Source organism: Malania oleifera, chromosome 12 (genome assembly GCF_029873635.1).
Source record: "Malania oleifera isolate guangnan ecotype guangnan chromosome 12, ASM2987363v1, whole genome shotgun sequence".
NCBI classification, from domain to species: Eukaryota; Viridiplantae; Streptophyta; class Magnoliopsida; order Santalales; family Ximeniaceae; genus Malania; species Malania oleifera.
Genome location: NC_080428.1, coordinates 38,970,408 through 38,986,526, shown reverse-complemented (window position 1 = coordinate 38,986,526; position 16,119 = coordinate 38,970,408). Strand labels below are relative to the sequence as shown.

Sequence of the window (16,119 nt, the reverse complement as noted above, 5' to 3'; positions counted from 1 at the left end):
GGTTACAAATGAGACTATGTGGTTAAAGGTATTGATAACTAAACTTAACCTAAAACAACAAACTATTCATTCACGTTATGATAGTTAGGATGCTATTTATTAAGCAGAGAATCAAGTTTATCATGCCAAAATAAAACACATTTTAGCCATATATTACAAAATACGAGAGTTGCTTGGCACTAATAAGATTTAATTAGTTAAAGTGGTTATGTGAAAAAAAATGTAGCTAACTTGTTGACAAATGTTGTTATTAAGGAGAAAAATTGCTTGAACTTAGTCCATATTACTTGCTGAATTAATGATGTGCAACTTCAAGTGGAGGTACAAGTCTAAAAGCTTTAAGAGATGCATTTTCACTAAGGTAGAGATTGTTGAATTATGATTCATATTTGTAGGGTCAACAAAATGAAAAATTAATATATTGAATTTAAGAATTTTTGGGAAATAGTTTCAGATTTGGATATTGCACAAAAAAGGGAAAAAATGAACACCGCTATAAAACGAAGTCGTGGAGTGTAATATTGACGATAAATCCCAAGTTCGCTTTTCCCCTCTCAGCTCCACTCCTCTTTAGGCTTCCAGCCAACCGTTTTCTGGGAGCAGGGTAGAGGATGAGGGTCTTCCTCTGCAACTGCTCGGCTGCGCTCTCTCCATCCCCAACCTCAACCCCAACCTCAAAATCTCCTTTTCTCTGCAATATCAACAACAGCAATGGTGGTTTCAATTGGCCTCAGAAGACTCTACTTCGTGCCTTGACGGGGGCTCTCTCCATCAGTCTCTTCATTTCTCCTCCTTCTTCCGCTGCTTTGGAGCCTCTTTCCCTTCGAAGCCTCAGCGCTTCTGCTGCTTCGCCGTCTGAGTACTGTCGCGATGATGAGGGAGAAGAGAGGTCTCGTGTAGCTCCGGAATTTTTGTCTAACGAAGGGATTGTTGAGGAAGCTTGGGAGGTCGTCAATGATAGCTTCCTCGACGCTGGTAGCCATCGATGGTCCCCTGAATTCTGGCTGGTAACTGTCTCTCTGCGTGCCAATGTGTGCGCGCGTGTATCGCTCTCTGCAGTTTTTTTTTTTTTTTTTCAAAAAATTTTTATTGTAAAATTGTTCGTTGTTTTTAATTGAAAGTTGAAACTATCCCTCCCCCTCTTGCGCACTCCAACACCTGCTTTTCTGTAATTCGGAGTGGTCTTTTTTACCGGTATGCTTGCTTGAGTACTCGTTATTTTATTATTATTTTTTCTGCTAATCTGGCGATCGAGTACTTTGCTGCCGTATTAAGGTTTTTTTCTGGATTTTTTATGTTCTCTAAAAATTCTAAAAAAATCCCGTCCACTAAATGCCATGGACAGTATCAGCAAATGCATATGGAAATTAAACCAAGTTTTAATGCTTTCATTTTATTCGTTGACAGTATTTCTTTTGAGGCGAATGAGTCACAAGGGATAAAATCCCATATATTGAGTTTCATGTGGCGGTAGAATGTGATGTGGACAATGTCTTGTCCTTTTCCGAACTGGATTTTTGCCTCTTGAGTTGTTTGCATCTCCTTTGAATGAAGAAATGCATTTTTCTTGCTCATATATACTACCTCTTATATTTGGTTATGTGATTTATTACTCTTTGTGTTAAATTAATTATTTTGAAGCCCACATGTACTCATCCAGTATCAGAAAATACAAAGGGAAGTGTTTATAGAATTATAAGATATTTGGAATGTTGGAGATCAAGCTTACTTTACAAAGAGTCCTAGATGAAGCAAGTTCGACGCATGCTTAGCAATGTTGAGTGCTCATAGATAGAAAAAAATCAAGGGTTGATGTTTTTTTTTAATGTTATTTACCCCTAAATTTTTTTTGAGAAGATTGTGCACACAAAAATGACAAAAGAGGTGTGGGATTGATTATCAATGTCATATTAGGGTAATGAATGGACTAAAAAGGTGCAGTTGCAATCTTTTTACAAAGAAAGAACTAGCTTTTGCACATTGTGAAATTAGAGACTAATTCTAATCATTTTTGGGTGTGGTTGCTGACTTTACAAATTATCTTTAGCACATGAGAAATTAGAAACAATTTATAATTATTTTTCACCTATATTAACTATTGTCAATTAGATGAAAGCCAATAGTAATAAGATAAAGAAAGGTTAGATTATGGAGAAAATCTTTTGGACTCTTGTTATGGGTATGAATATATTGGGACTGCTATTGAAGAGTTATAATATTTTGATGGGATGTTGCCAGAAAGTATTATTGGTATCATTGTAGGCCCATTAGCAATAGTTGAATGGAAAATCACATGATTGGTCAGACGAGTCAGTCATAGTCAATCCCAAGCAACTACAATCAACCTAGAGAAATCAACGATTTAATAGAAGAGAGAAAATTATGGATGAGGCTTGAAAAAAGGACAAGGCTGTGGTGTTACTCAAAGGCATGATAAATCTTAGGTTCACGGTTCACCATGATTGTAAAAATATGGTTACTACAAATATGAGTGCTGGAGGAGGAGTTGTGGAGGAAAGGACAGGGCTTTTTGGAAGCCCAAAATTGGACATTTGGTGTGTTGCCTATGCCTACGCAGGATTGGATTATCAAAGAGTTAGAGAAACCTTCAAAACATTTTAGAAATTCTTTATTTTAATTCCAATAAGCTCAGAGAGCAGCCAATTGGTGATCCACCATCTTTTACTGCATTGCCTACTTTTGTTTAGTCATCTAAACATTAGTAGCATTAGTGTCACTTGCCAACACATTGGTTATAATAATGATTTATCATATGAAGGTGTTAGCTTTATTTGTAGATTGTGGCGGTTCGACCCATTAACTTACGAATAAATTGTCATTGATTATACTTTTCAAGTTTAAATTTGTTCATTTGGAATCTAGGTTCTTTTATTTCATTTTATTTTTATTACTTATTATTTATTTATTTATTTATTTATTATTTTCTTATTTTCCCCTATCTTTTCCCTTCCATCATTTCTTAAGTCCCATACGTTTGATCCTGTAGAATTTGACCCATTTTCTCATTGAGTGAAGGGTATGAAATAAATCAAATTGATTTTTCGTTCAAAAGTACCATGTGAAATCTTCGGTTTTTCCTCTTCCTCTTTCCCTATCCCATAGGTACAGCGTTTGTATCAATAGAGAACCTTCTCTTCTGTATGAATTGATATTATTACATTTTAACTCCTTTTTGATCCCTCCCAAGGAAAATCTTGAATTGGATCCCAAATTGACGGGTTAGTATGAGCTTATCCATGCGGTTATGCACTCTTCAAATAGGAATCCATTTTATGAAAGATCCTAGCTTTCGTGCTTTGGTGGGTCTCCGAGATTTAAGCAAATTGGTAGCAAAAAGATTTAAGCAAAAAGAAGGTATTGATTATCTTGAGGTGTTTGCACTAATTTCAAATTGGATATAGTATGCATGATTGTTTCTCTTGTTGTATACAATTCTTAGAGTAGTTTTCAGATGGATATGAAGTTTGCTATTCGAATGGCATCTTTGAAGAGAAAGTTTATGTGAAGAAATTGGAAGAAGATAAGTTTACATGCTTAAAGGGCTTTGTAGGGATCAAATTAAGACCCTAGAGCATTATATGCACTTATTAATTCATATTACCTTGAGCATTGTTTTCATAAATGCCTGGGTTGGCATATTTTATATGCTACATCTGACTTTGGGGTCAGTTTAGCCAATAATTGGGTTAATTCATAATTAATTGGACCATTAAGCAACAAAAAGTGAGTCAAGAGCAATCAATTAGGGTTTTTCTTTCCTTTTCAATGTTTTAGCATGCATATTGGCATTTTTGAGCTTCAATTTCATGTTTTAGGGCTGTTTACTCACACTTTAGTTGGAATAAGAGAATATCATGACTCGTTTAAGTTTTTTAAGGATAGAATAATGAGACGAGTGCCCAAACACCCTAGCTTGCTTCGTTCTGTAAAAAGGAAGCTAAGGCTCCCAAGACACACAATTAGACTGAAGAGGGGAAAGAGACATTTGCATTCAATAAGGAGAGGAAGAGTGAACTTACATTCAATTAGAGAAAGAGAAAGGGAGAAAAGGAGAAAAGAGAAGAAGGAAGAAGATTTGAAGAACTTCTTGGTTATCTTGGTGTATCTTAGAAGTATTTGGAGAAATTTCAAGGTACGAGCTACTTTTTATCTCCTTATTAATTGTATCTTATGATCAAAATTTCATTTTTTTTTTCTCTTGGGTTGTGTGTGTGTGTTCTTGTGCCATGTTAATACTTGAGCTTCATTATCTTGATTCTTGATGTAGATCCCTATGGCTTGAACACTCAAAATTGTTATTTGTATGTTGATTCCATGATTTTGGGATTTACATGATTTGAGAAGCATCTTCACTATACAACCACCTTCATCACCATCATCACCTTCATCCATTATGGCCTACCCATCCTCACGATTTCATTATCTAGATCATCATCCACAAAAAAAAAAAAAAATCGTTATAGTTGCAGCCCTCTCTGTCATTCTCATCATCAAAATATAATTCCCATCCTCACAGTATCACACAAATCGTGAATAGAAGAAAAAGCTACCCCATCTTTATGATCACCATCGCCATAAATCCTACCCTCCATATTCATCATCTTCTTTTTCTTCCAACCTCCACAAAGCACAGCCATGAAAGAGAGAGAGAGAGAAGGCCGTGCATGGTAGAGGAGAGTGGCTGGGGGGTCTGGCCACTGGCATGGCAGCAACGCTGGTAGAAGCACGGGCAGAGGCCATGATGGCTGATCGGGTGAAGGGGGAGGAGGAGAAGCAGCGTTAGCAGCAGATTCAGCGACTGTTTGGCAATTCGACGGCTCTGACAAAGAGAGTTGGTGACAGTTGACAGGCCGCGAGAGGCGCCACACAGGTTTGGTGGCAGAGGATGGCCAGATTAAAGCAGTGCTGCAGACGCTAGGGTTTCAAAGAAACCTTAGCTTGGCTTGAGGTTGAGGAAGAGAAGACTCGAACTGGTTGAAAGATTTTGTGGGAGCCTGGTTTCCTTTTATTTATGATTTCATGTTTTTTGATAGTTAGTAGAAAATAAATTTAAATACATAAAAAATGCAAAAAATACATAAAAATATAAAAAAAATCTAGTTTTATCTTAAGCATGGGTGTGGTCATTTTTCATTGTATTTTTATTACTATTGTCATTATTATTATTATTAATCATTAGTATTGTTATCACTTGAAAAATCCAAAAAAAAGAGAAATATGTTTTAAAAAGCCTAAAAAAAAAATCCTTTTTGTGAGTTTAATTAATAATTGAAAAATATATAAAAAATCATAAAAATAATGAAAAATTCTAAAAAAAAATTCCATATTAATTCCTTTACGTTCTAAGGTTGTTGGAGTGTCTAGGGTTTTCTTTTGAGTGCTAGATTAGGGCTTCTTATATGTCAAGAATTGCAAAAAAGGGAAATAAAATTGAACCATCAAAATGTTTCCTTTTACGTAAAATTAGTATATTGGGTCTCCTTGGTTGTTCTAGAAGGATTTAAATCTCATTAGTTAGGATAGATGCATTTTGACTTCCTTAAGTAGTCCCTCTTAGTTCAGAGTAATATTAGGCTTGTGTTTTTTTTCATCTATAGCAATATGTAGTTGCTTTTTTTTTTTTTTTCCTGTTATTGCCTTAGAGATTTCTGTGGAGTGATTTGAGGTGTTTTATTACTTTTGGACTTATATGTGATATTGTGTTTGTTTTGGTGTACCTCGTTTCTTCAATAAGCTTGCTTTTGCTTGATTGTGTTTAACTTGAGTTCAACAAACCCTAATTTACTTAATCCAATGATGGATGGCATATAGGGATGCACTAGCACCCTTCATCGGTTTTGTTGAGGTGAGGGAAGCCCTGCATTCCATTTCAAACTACTGTGAGGAATGCAAGGTAGAAAAATATCAAATGGAAGGGTAATAAGAAATAATTAAAGGACAATTGATTTGTTTCAGACCTTTCGGTGATTATATGTGGTTTAGTAGGTACCATTTGTGGAATGGGTGTGTAAAGGGTGCTAGTATCTTCCCCTTACACAACCATACTCCTGAACTTGACTCTGGTACGCGGACTATTGATTATTGATTCCTTGGACCCTAGGTTTAACTTAGAGACCAATTAATTTGGTTTTATTTAGTTGAACAGAGACTTTTTCCTCTCCATGTGACTGTCAACTTATAGTTCTTTTTTATTTGTCTTTTGAGAATGCTTAAACATTTGATTGCCATAGTTTGGTGACTTCTAAAGTGCAATATGTTTCACCCATTTGTATAGAGCTAGGGTTGAGGTAGATTGTGCAATAAAGATGTGGCACTATACATCATACACCATCTAACCCTAAACTCAATCTTGAGCGTCAAATCATCACCCTATGCTCGATTTGGGAGGACCCATCCATCCTCGCTCAAGGTATATGCTAAACATATGACTACCAACCTATGCTTAGTCTTGATTATCTTCCCTTTTGAAAACTTCTCAAGCATCCATCTATCAAGCACACATGCTCAACCTGAGAGCATTCCCTCTTCATGCTCAATTTGTGTGCATCCATCCATGCATGCTCCAACTAAGAGCACCCATTTGTCCATGCTCAATCTGCTAGCATCTACCTTTCATGTTGTGAGCACCTAAACCTTCTTTTTGAGTATCCATATGTCTATGCTCAGTTGAGAGCATTTTATCTCCATGGTCATCCATACCTTTATACTTGACTTGATAGCACCCGTACCTCAATCTAGGAGCACTTATCCATCCATGCTCAACCTTGAGCATCCATATGTCCATGCTCAATCTTTGAGCATCTTCCATCCATCCTTAGTTTGAGATTCTGATTCATGCTTAATCTTGAGTGTTTACCATTCATTCGTAGTCTGAAGGTATTTGTCCGATTATCCTCAATTTGTGAATATTCATCAACCATCTTACTCTAAGGTAACTTTCATTCATGCTCAATATACGAGTATCTATCAATTCATTCTCAAACTAAGAGTGCCCATTCCTCTTTCATGCTCATTGTGAACACCCAACCATTCATGCTCAATTTGACAGCATCCATCAGTCCATCCATCCATTCTTAATCTATGGGAAACCATACATCTATCTTGAACATCCATATGTTCATCGTGTTTGCATGCTCAATCTGCAAGCATATAGTTGTTCATGCTCAATTTGAGAGCATCCATCAATCCATCTATCCATGCTCAATTTATGGGCAATAATGCATGCATATTGAGCATCCATAGGTTCATCTATTTTATGCTTACATGCTCAATTTGTGAGCGTGCTTCCATTCATGCTCAATTTGTCCATGCTCAATTTGAGAGCGTCCAACAATCAATTAGTATGTGAGCACCCATATTTCCGTTTAGAACATCCAAATGTCCATTTATTGTGCTTAATCTACAAGCATACATCAATATACACTCAACCTTTGAATGGCAAATCACCTGTCATCTCTTTATGCTCTTATTCATCCACCTATGCCCAACCTTAACCATCTCCCCTTGTGTTCATCGCTTGATTAACCATTTATGAGCATCTGTTCGTTAATTCTCAAGTAGTGACTGTATATCTATCCAAATTCCTTATGTGAGCATCTACCCTTGCTCAATCATCCATGCTTCACCAGGGAATATCAATCTATCAACTCAATATCTTATGTTCAATTTGCGAGCATATATCATCACTTATCTCTCAATTCTCACTAAGGAGTATCATTTCATCATTTATGTTCAACCTCTGAACATGTGCACATACCATTATTATGATCGACATTTGAGCATTTTTCATCAATTTGTCCTTATATTTACAACCTGTGAGTGTAGGTTGTCAGTTGTCTCCTTAATTGACGTGCATCAATTCATCATATATGATTAATCTAGAAGCATCTATCACATCTTTGAGCTACTATCTATGCTTAACCTAGGAGTGACAATCTATTATCAAGGCTCAATCTTGAGTGTTTGAGCCTAAACTCATCTACTATCAATCTACGAGCATGATCATCCATCCCTTGTTCCTCCGTCCAAGTTCAGCCAGTGAGTGTCGACTCATCATTGATCCATCTATGCCCAACATGCGAGCATCCAATGATCATTGCGCTCATTTGTTTTGGATAATGGCAATTCCTTTAATCATTCTTCTTTTCACTTAACTAGTGGGTGTTCTTTACGCTAGTTCATTCTTGAAATTACTTGAAATAGGAACATCCATCCATCCATTGGCTTCATGAAACTATGCTTACAGCCAATCACTCTTGAGGAGATGGATACATTCGTTCATCCATTTATTCACCCATTATCTCATTAGGCATATCTCTTTTCATGGGTTTAGTTAAAACATACATTCATCCGTTTATAAGCTAAAGCGGGCATTAGTAGGAGTGAGCTTCTTAGAATTTCCTAGGATATCCACTATTTGGTTGTGAGGTGGGCACTTTGCTTGTTTTGCATTTCATCCTCTTTTTCATGTTGCATACACATTATTTGAAAAATTGTTTTTGCATCATATTAGTAGAAAAGTAATCTCGGTGATTTTGGCAAACTATATCTTCAATACATCCTTCAAAATGGCCAAGCATTTACAAGATTCCCTAGTTCTTGAGCACTGTATCATTTTACGAGGTGGTGACAAAAGGGTTAACCAACTTTTATTGTGTTAGAAAAAGGGAAGCTCACCCCTCCAAATACCAACATTAGGCATGGACATATACCTTGAGGGTGCGAGAGATGCTTGAATCCTTTGTTTGATACAAAAATCCGTCTTCCATACTTTATCTTAACCCACCATTTCTTTAGAAAATTCAACCTTTGCACCATATTTCGAAAGAAAAAGTTGCCTTCCATCGCTAATGGGGCATCAATACCATCCATCCATCACTTGTTCTATCCTACCATTCCCTAGTTTCAATATTCCTTTCGGATGATAGAGGAGTCCATCAACTCAAGGGAAAATCCAAGTTATGAAGTCATCAATGCAAAACCAATCCATCAGATATGTTCTTGCGCATGGTTTGATATTTGAAGAATTCCAATGCTTCATTAGCTATGGTCTCAAACAAAAGCAAGTTGGATGACATTGCATAAATCTAAAAGTTCTTGCTGTGGCTTCATAGTCTAATTAAACGTGTCGTAAGTGAACAATGGCTATTGTTCTCCTATTTTCACAAATCACAAAATATCCTTCGTTACCCCTTTTGAGATTATAAAGAAAGTTCTTTCATCACCTCATCAGGGATCACAACCCCACACTAAAGCAGCTTCCTTTCTTGGTGTGCAAAGTGGGAGTAGTCATCTGTGTTTTAAGGAGACTGAAAAAGGCAAATGAAGTAAATATTGGGGCATAGACTACACTTTTGATACGTAGGCTTTCAATATCTCAAGCATGACTGTTAATCAAGAGGGAAACATTCAACATTGCCACCTAAATTCTAATGGATCACATCAAAGAGACTTCAGTTCAATGAATATTTTATGCGATCAAGGTGACTAGTTCCAAGAGTAAAATTCCTTTTTGAGAAGATCTAGATAATACCATGGTCGGAGTTGTGATGAAATCTTCTTCCTTTTTAAGTATTTAGTTGATTTAATTTTATTTGTTTTATTTTTATTTTTATTTTTTCAGATTCAAAATCCACCACTTTTCTTGATTTTCAAATAATTTAGAATTACAACAATTTCATTAGTTAATAGGTAAATAGTCCTTGTGGGTTTGACATCCTTCTTTATCACTATATTACTTGTTACGATTTCGCGCACTTGCGAAGTTCACAACAAACTGCGATGATTTTGGCTCATCAAATGTGGGTAGAAATTTTAAGCCCAAGAATCAGCCATTGTTCTCAATAATCACACCTCTGCTACATTGGCAATGAGGACCTTAGGCAAGTTTCGGCAGGAAAGGAAAAGTCCCTAAAAAAGAAAGCAAGAAATATACTTTCATAGGGGATTTGCATGGAGAGTAAGTTATCCGTCTTTAGAAAAAACTCAAATTCTCAAGCTCTAGTTTGGGCCATCTAAAATGGTACGGTGGTACCAGCTTGCTCCAGGCTATGGGAAGGCCCAAAACATTTCGAAAGTTGGGCTTAGGCATGGCAGACGAAAGAGGCCAAGAAACAAGGTCTAAAATTGTAAATAGCTTAAAAAGAGGCACTTTTAAGAAGGCTGCCCAAGCCCAATCCATTAGGCGCTACCTATAGAGCCTATAAAGAAGCCATGGCTTTTTCCAACAAGAAAGACGAGGGGAGTAGGGTGAATTCGCTGAGGGGAGCTGCAGAGATCAGATTTTGCAGAGGCTCTCTGAAGCTCATAGGAAGACAAACTTGCACTTAGGAGACGGGAATTTCAATCCATTGAAGGGGAAGCAGGTAGCTAGTTCGGAGGGAGTAGAATCTGATGCAAGCCTAGAAGAGGATGATGGGGATTCTCTCAATCCTCACTCTTCCTCAAGGGTTCCTGGTTGAACATTTATGCAGGAAAGGTGAAACATTGGAGGTAGAAATGGGAAGAGAACCGGAGAGATATTTGGTGGAGACCTTGGAATCTGACAATGATTGTGACAATTCTATTTGGAGTAAAGCAGTTCTAGATATCTATAACCAAAAAAACCCTTGCCTAAATATCTTTGATGCTTAATGTACACGCCAACTACGCATTGATAATTCCATTTTTTCTTATTCCTTCCCAATCTTGGTAGCAATGGAGTAGCAAAACAAAGTTCTAGAGGCCCCACAGGTTAATTCCACTATCTTTTTGGAGTCTTATAAACACTTTTGAGTCATTGCTGTGCCATAGGGAATCAATTGAATAGGAATCTTCCCAAAGTGTGGACTTATTTGGTGATGAGTGGGATAACCAACTTAGACCTCCTAGACCAGCTCAATCTAGTTTCGATGAACTCTAGTCGTGGGAGAGTTAGGTTGAGCAAAGTGGAGTTTGGGGATAGGAAAAGAGCTAAGGATCTATGAAGGGAGCTGTTTAGCGTTGTCAGTTAAATAGGATAAGGGATGCAAGTCTTTGAGGGCCCTAAGTAGTGTAAAATAAAGCATCTTTCCTTACAGGACTAGGGGATCAGGGTAAGAGGAGATTAGTCAAGGAGTTAGTAAATAAGGCTAGTTGTGACATTTTGTTTCTTTAGGATTCTATAAATGAAGATTGGGTGGCTATATCTATGTTTGGGGCGTTTGGGGGCCTTGATGGCTTAGGATACAAGGATGGGATCCATTTAGGGTCAACTTGAGGGGTCTTTCCCTTTGTCGAGCTTGTTATAGATTAGATTCTTTGGAAAGTAGTGGTTCACGTTAGTTTGTGGCTTGAACTCATCTTCCTTGAAAAAACTTTTCTTTAAGGAGGTAGTAGGTGTCTTTGGCCTTTGTTGTTCAGGTTGGGTGGTGGGGAGGGGGTCTCAATATTATTCACAACTCTTAGAGATAAATTAGGGGGGCTCATGGATCTCTATAAATGTGAGTAGGTTTGACTTTCTCATTTGGGACTGTGTGCTTAGCGATATTCCTTTAAACAATGGTAGTTTTATCTGGTTGGCATTAGGAGATAGACAAGCCTCCTCTTGTATCAATAGATTCTTATTTTCTAACACATGGGAATCATGGTCTTAAATTTCCACGAAATTGTCGAAATTTTCGTCAAAATTTCCGATTTCTGTCCCCCTCGAAATCGAAATGGCAGCCGATTTCCGTCTTGCATAATTTCTGTTGAAATCTCAATGAATCATCCGAAATTTATCGAAACCTCAAAATTTTAGCGAAATTTTTCAAAATTTTAACTACACAATGAAATTTCGTCGAAATTCAAACGAGAGATTCAAGAGTGAAGTGAAATTTCTCTTTTAATTTATTTTATTGAAACAAAAGATTACCACAAGTGCTTTTGAAATTATACGAAAAAATAAACTTATAGTAATATTTTATTTAATCATTCATGTCTAAATTATCAATATTTGTATGATAAATAATATTTAAATGAATTATGAATTTTATTTGCATTAACTGAATCTATTTAATGTACATTATCTTACAAACATGTTTGATACAAATACTATTTTAAAACTTTTCCACCCTATACAAAATATAGATGTATTTAATTTGTAATATATTAGTCTTAAAACTTATATTATTATATTTGTTAACCATTTCTAAAGTTTCACAAGGAATTCCATGTTTTACTACTAGTTTCCGTTATTTTTTCAAATCTAAATCAAAATTGACATTGAAATCGAAATTTCAGTCGAAATTTCCGTACTTTTGGAGCTTTGAAATTTGAGTCGAAATCGAAATTTAAGACCTTGATGGGAATACACTTTTCCTCATCTAGTATAGGTAATGATCCCTAGTTCTACTTTAGACCATTGTTTCCTCCTCCTTGAGTCCAACGTGCTGCCACTGGGTCCCTCTCCTTTTTGTTTTTTGAGAACATGTGGTTGATACATTTCTTTCTTTGGGAGAATGAAAGAGTGGTGGCGTGAGTGCCATATTTAGGGGTGGGAGGGTTTTAAATTAATGAAGTTGAAGTTTGTAAAAGATGAAGTTGAAACAATGGAATAAAGATATATTTGGAAATGCAAAAGTTAGAAAAACAACATTCTCTTAGAAATTGTCAGGCTGGATAGGCTATAGGAGTGTGGTTTGTTAGACAAGAAGGCTAGGGCTAGGAGGTCCACTATGTGTAATGATTTAGAGGTGCTCTTAGTGAGAGAGAATATGAATTGGCAACAGAAAGCAAGGGTAAAGTGGGTTAGAGAAGGGGACTGCAACTCTGGTTTTTTCTTGGCATGTGGGAGTAGGAAAGGCCATCAAGGAATTGGAGTTAAATTTAGGGTATGTATTGAGGAGGCAATTATAGGTCAGGGCTGAGATTACCAACTTTTTTTTGATAGAAGCTGAGATTACCAACTTTTACTATAACATTTCTTTGCTGAGGAGTTCCCACATAGATTAATGGTGGAGGATATTTATGGAGCCCCATTGAGGTGAGTTCATAGTGGTTAGTGAGACTTTTTGAGGCTGAGGAAATCAAAGAAATGGTGTTCAAGATGAGTAGGGATAGACCCCCTGGCCTTGATACTTTCATGATGGCTTTTGTTTAGGAGAATTAGGAGGTCTTGAAAGGAGATAATGGTGTGGACTCTCCTTTTTTTTTCCAAGATGCATGCATTTTGTTTTAAAAAAGTTGCCACTTTTGTCTTATAGTCTGCAATTTGTTGAAGGAACCCATTGCTCTTATAATATATTTGACTTGGAATTGGTTCAACGGCATTTTTTGAAATTTCAACAGTAGTCTTTCCTTCAAAATGCTTATATAAATAAATATATTTTCACTGCCAAAATCTTCATTTGTTATATTTGTACATGCAGTTTCTTATATATTTCTTTATCTGCATATATTACTCTCTCCCAAACTTTATGAGCATATTAGTCCCCTAGGGGGCAGTTAGCGTTCGGGACTCTTCCAAGTTGGAGGTCTCAGGTTAACCTTTAAAGGGGGGGTGGGGGGTGGGAAGGAATGTTGAATGGGATGTGAGCTACCTCCCGCTGAGTATGTCTTTTTCAAAACAATCTGAGTATGTCTTTTTCAAAACAATGTATAAATTTGAAGACATACAGTAATTTTGATTGAGGAATGAATGCTAAGTCATTTCTATGCTGAATTAGTCATTGTTATTGATGGAAATAATTATTTTTTGGTATTATTTCGTAGTTATCTATATTTTCACATTCTAATTGATGGGCACCTGTTGATTTTCCAGTATTTGACCGTTTAGGGTTAATTTATTCATTTCTGCTTCCAGCAAAAGAAAGAAGATATCTTAAGCACTTCCATTCAGACAAGATCAAAAGCTCATGATATCATCCGACGTATGCTGGCTGGCTTGGGTGATTCTTACACACGTTTTCTTTCTCCTCAAGAGGTACTTTTTCCCCTTAATTTTTTTTTGCAAGTGTTTTTAGGCATAAGTCTGACAAAATGGCCTATGATTAATGGTGGGTTTTGCTGGAACTTAATGGCAAAGATTTTAGTAGTCTACTTTAACTCTCTAAGTAGTTGCAATGATATGCCTTTTTTTTTTTCTTTTAATTGAATTGCTTTTGGGCATTGATCATATGTTGTCTAGTGTATCATATGTTGTCTAGTGTTTGTGGATGCTTTTGGGCACTGAACATATGTTGTCTAGTGTTTGTGGATGTTTGTTTCGCCATACTTACGCCCATGACGCGGATATAGGTTTTGAAAACACTTGTGGAGAAAATGTCTCTTTTGAAATGAAGATTGGTACAAAAAAGTTTACTATGACTTTTTGTTTTTGGTAGTTTTTTTTTTAAATAAAAATTACTTTCTCCCTTCTCTAGCCCCGCATACATGGGAGCTTTGTGCTCTGGCCTGCCTCTTTTTTTTTTTTTTTACTTTCTCCCTTAGGATCAGTATCCTAATTTTTGGCTTATAGCAAAGAGGAACATTAGGGAGAAGATTGTATTGGTGTTAAAGCACAAGACTTGCTATCTTATAGAAAAAGCTAAATTAGAACTAATTACTGCTGCAAGAAAGTTTGCTGACTCTTAGATGGGTCATTGTGAATTACTCATTCCTGAGGTCAACTCTTGGGTTATTATGGGTTTCTTTAGTTGTGGAAAACAGTTTATGTTTCCATTTCGCTTTTCCAAAGAATTACAAAACTGCTACCTTGTTTTCTGAGATTTTTATAGAAAAGCTGGAAAACAAGAAAAAGCCATTTTCAGCTACTGTATACAAATGTTGGGAAACTGAAAAACAAGTTGGCATTTTAGTAAACTTTTGGAAATGGAAAATAAAAATGTTTTCCACAAGTCAACAGGTCCTGTAGTGTTGTGGGAGAATCTGATGATTATTTTGTTCTTTTTCCTCTATTTTTTCATACAACAATATTCACAACAATTGTTTTATCACCTTTAACTTCTATTTCTTTTGGTTTGCATCTTGGAAACTAAAAGGCTTTGCTGGAGTGCTTAAAATTGGTTTGATCATGCTCTTTTAATTCCAAATCTCCCTTTATCAGCCATAAGCATGTTTTTAGTGCTGAACGCTTGTTAACTTGATGTGTATTTTTCTTCTAGAACTTGTTGATATTAAGCGGTCAGCATATCCAGAAAATGACAGAGAGAACACAACCATGCTTGAATCTCTAAAACTATGGCATAAGAGATCTCTTTTAATTTTTTAAAGATGAACGCCAATGCTTGCTTAAGCCTCATATTCAAAAATAAACTGAAGAGTGTTTTACTGACTGAATTGGATGTATTTAAAAAAACAGAAGAACAGTGAGTTAATTAACTATGGGATTAAAAAGGAAGTGACTCTGCTGCTATGACCACCTGGTACTTTGAGATGTCTCGGTAGTGAAAGATACCATGAATGTTTGTGACTTTTTGACTTGATTTAGGAAGGTTCAATTTGTGATATCTCTCTCTCTCTCTCAATTTAAAGAAAAGGTAGACCATTTATTTCTTCTAATTGTTCTAAAGGGGACATCCAAATGGTTAGAGCTTGGAACTTTCATATTGGATGTCTCAGTTCTAATCTTAGGAAGGGGTGGGAAGGGATTTGGGATGGGGGATGGGGCTATCCCACTTTGTAAGGCTTGAACCCAATGGTCCATAAAACTTATATCTTCTGATTGCATTCCTCCCTAGTTTGAATTTCCTCCTTTGCCCTTCTGTTCTTAATTCTTTTTTTCCTTTCATCTTTGCATTATCATAAAGTATCACTAATAATGTTAAACATTGCTTTTGTTGTGCCATGCCTCTGCCCCCTCATCCCCTCTCATTTTCTTCCAGTCATCTGATTATTTCATCGCATCAACATGTAGTTTTTACTTATGAACTTTTCAGTTTCATGTACCATGGCGTATGTTGATCATATTGTTGATGAAAGTTCTCCAAGATGTCAAAGTATGACATGACTGGGATCGGCATAAACCTTAGGGAAGTTGCAGATGACAATGGAGGTGTGAAACTGAAGGTGTTAGGTCTTATATTGGATGGTCGCGCCCACTCAGCTGGTGTTAGACAGGTGCATTTATAGCCAAAATGACAGATGCATAATGCTAGTATA

At 36.4% G+C, this 16,119-nt stretch overlaps 1 protein-coding gene across 3 annotated transcripts in view; it reads left to right on the top strand.

Moving 5' to 3' along the window:
- The first annotated feature begins 523 nt into the window (after window positions 1-523).
- Window positions 524-16,119, top strand: part of LOC131145097 (carboxyl-terminal-processing peptidase 1, chloroplastic) — a 51,939-nt gene continuing 36,343 nt past the window's right edge. For 2 of the 3 annotated variants that reach the window (XM_058094174.1, XM_058094175.1), the window contains exons 1-3: window positions 547-1,007; window positions 13,823-13,942; window positions 15,940-16,077. In XM_058094174.1, coding sequence (XP_057950157.1) covers window positions 612-1,007; window positions 13,823-13,942; window positions 15,940-16,077 — 654 coding nt within the window. In that variant the 5' untranslated portion in view covers window positions 547-611. Of the gene's footprint in view, window positions 1,008-13,822; window positions 13,943-15,939; window positions 16,078-16,119 lie in introns of all 3 variants that reach the window. The other variant, XM_058094173.1, reaches the window with a different exon arrangement.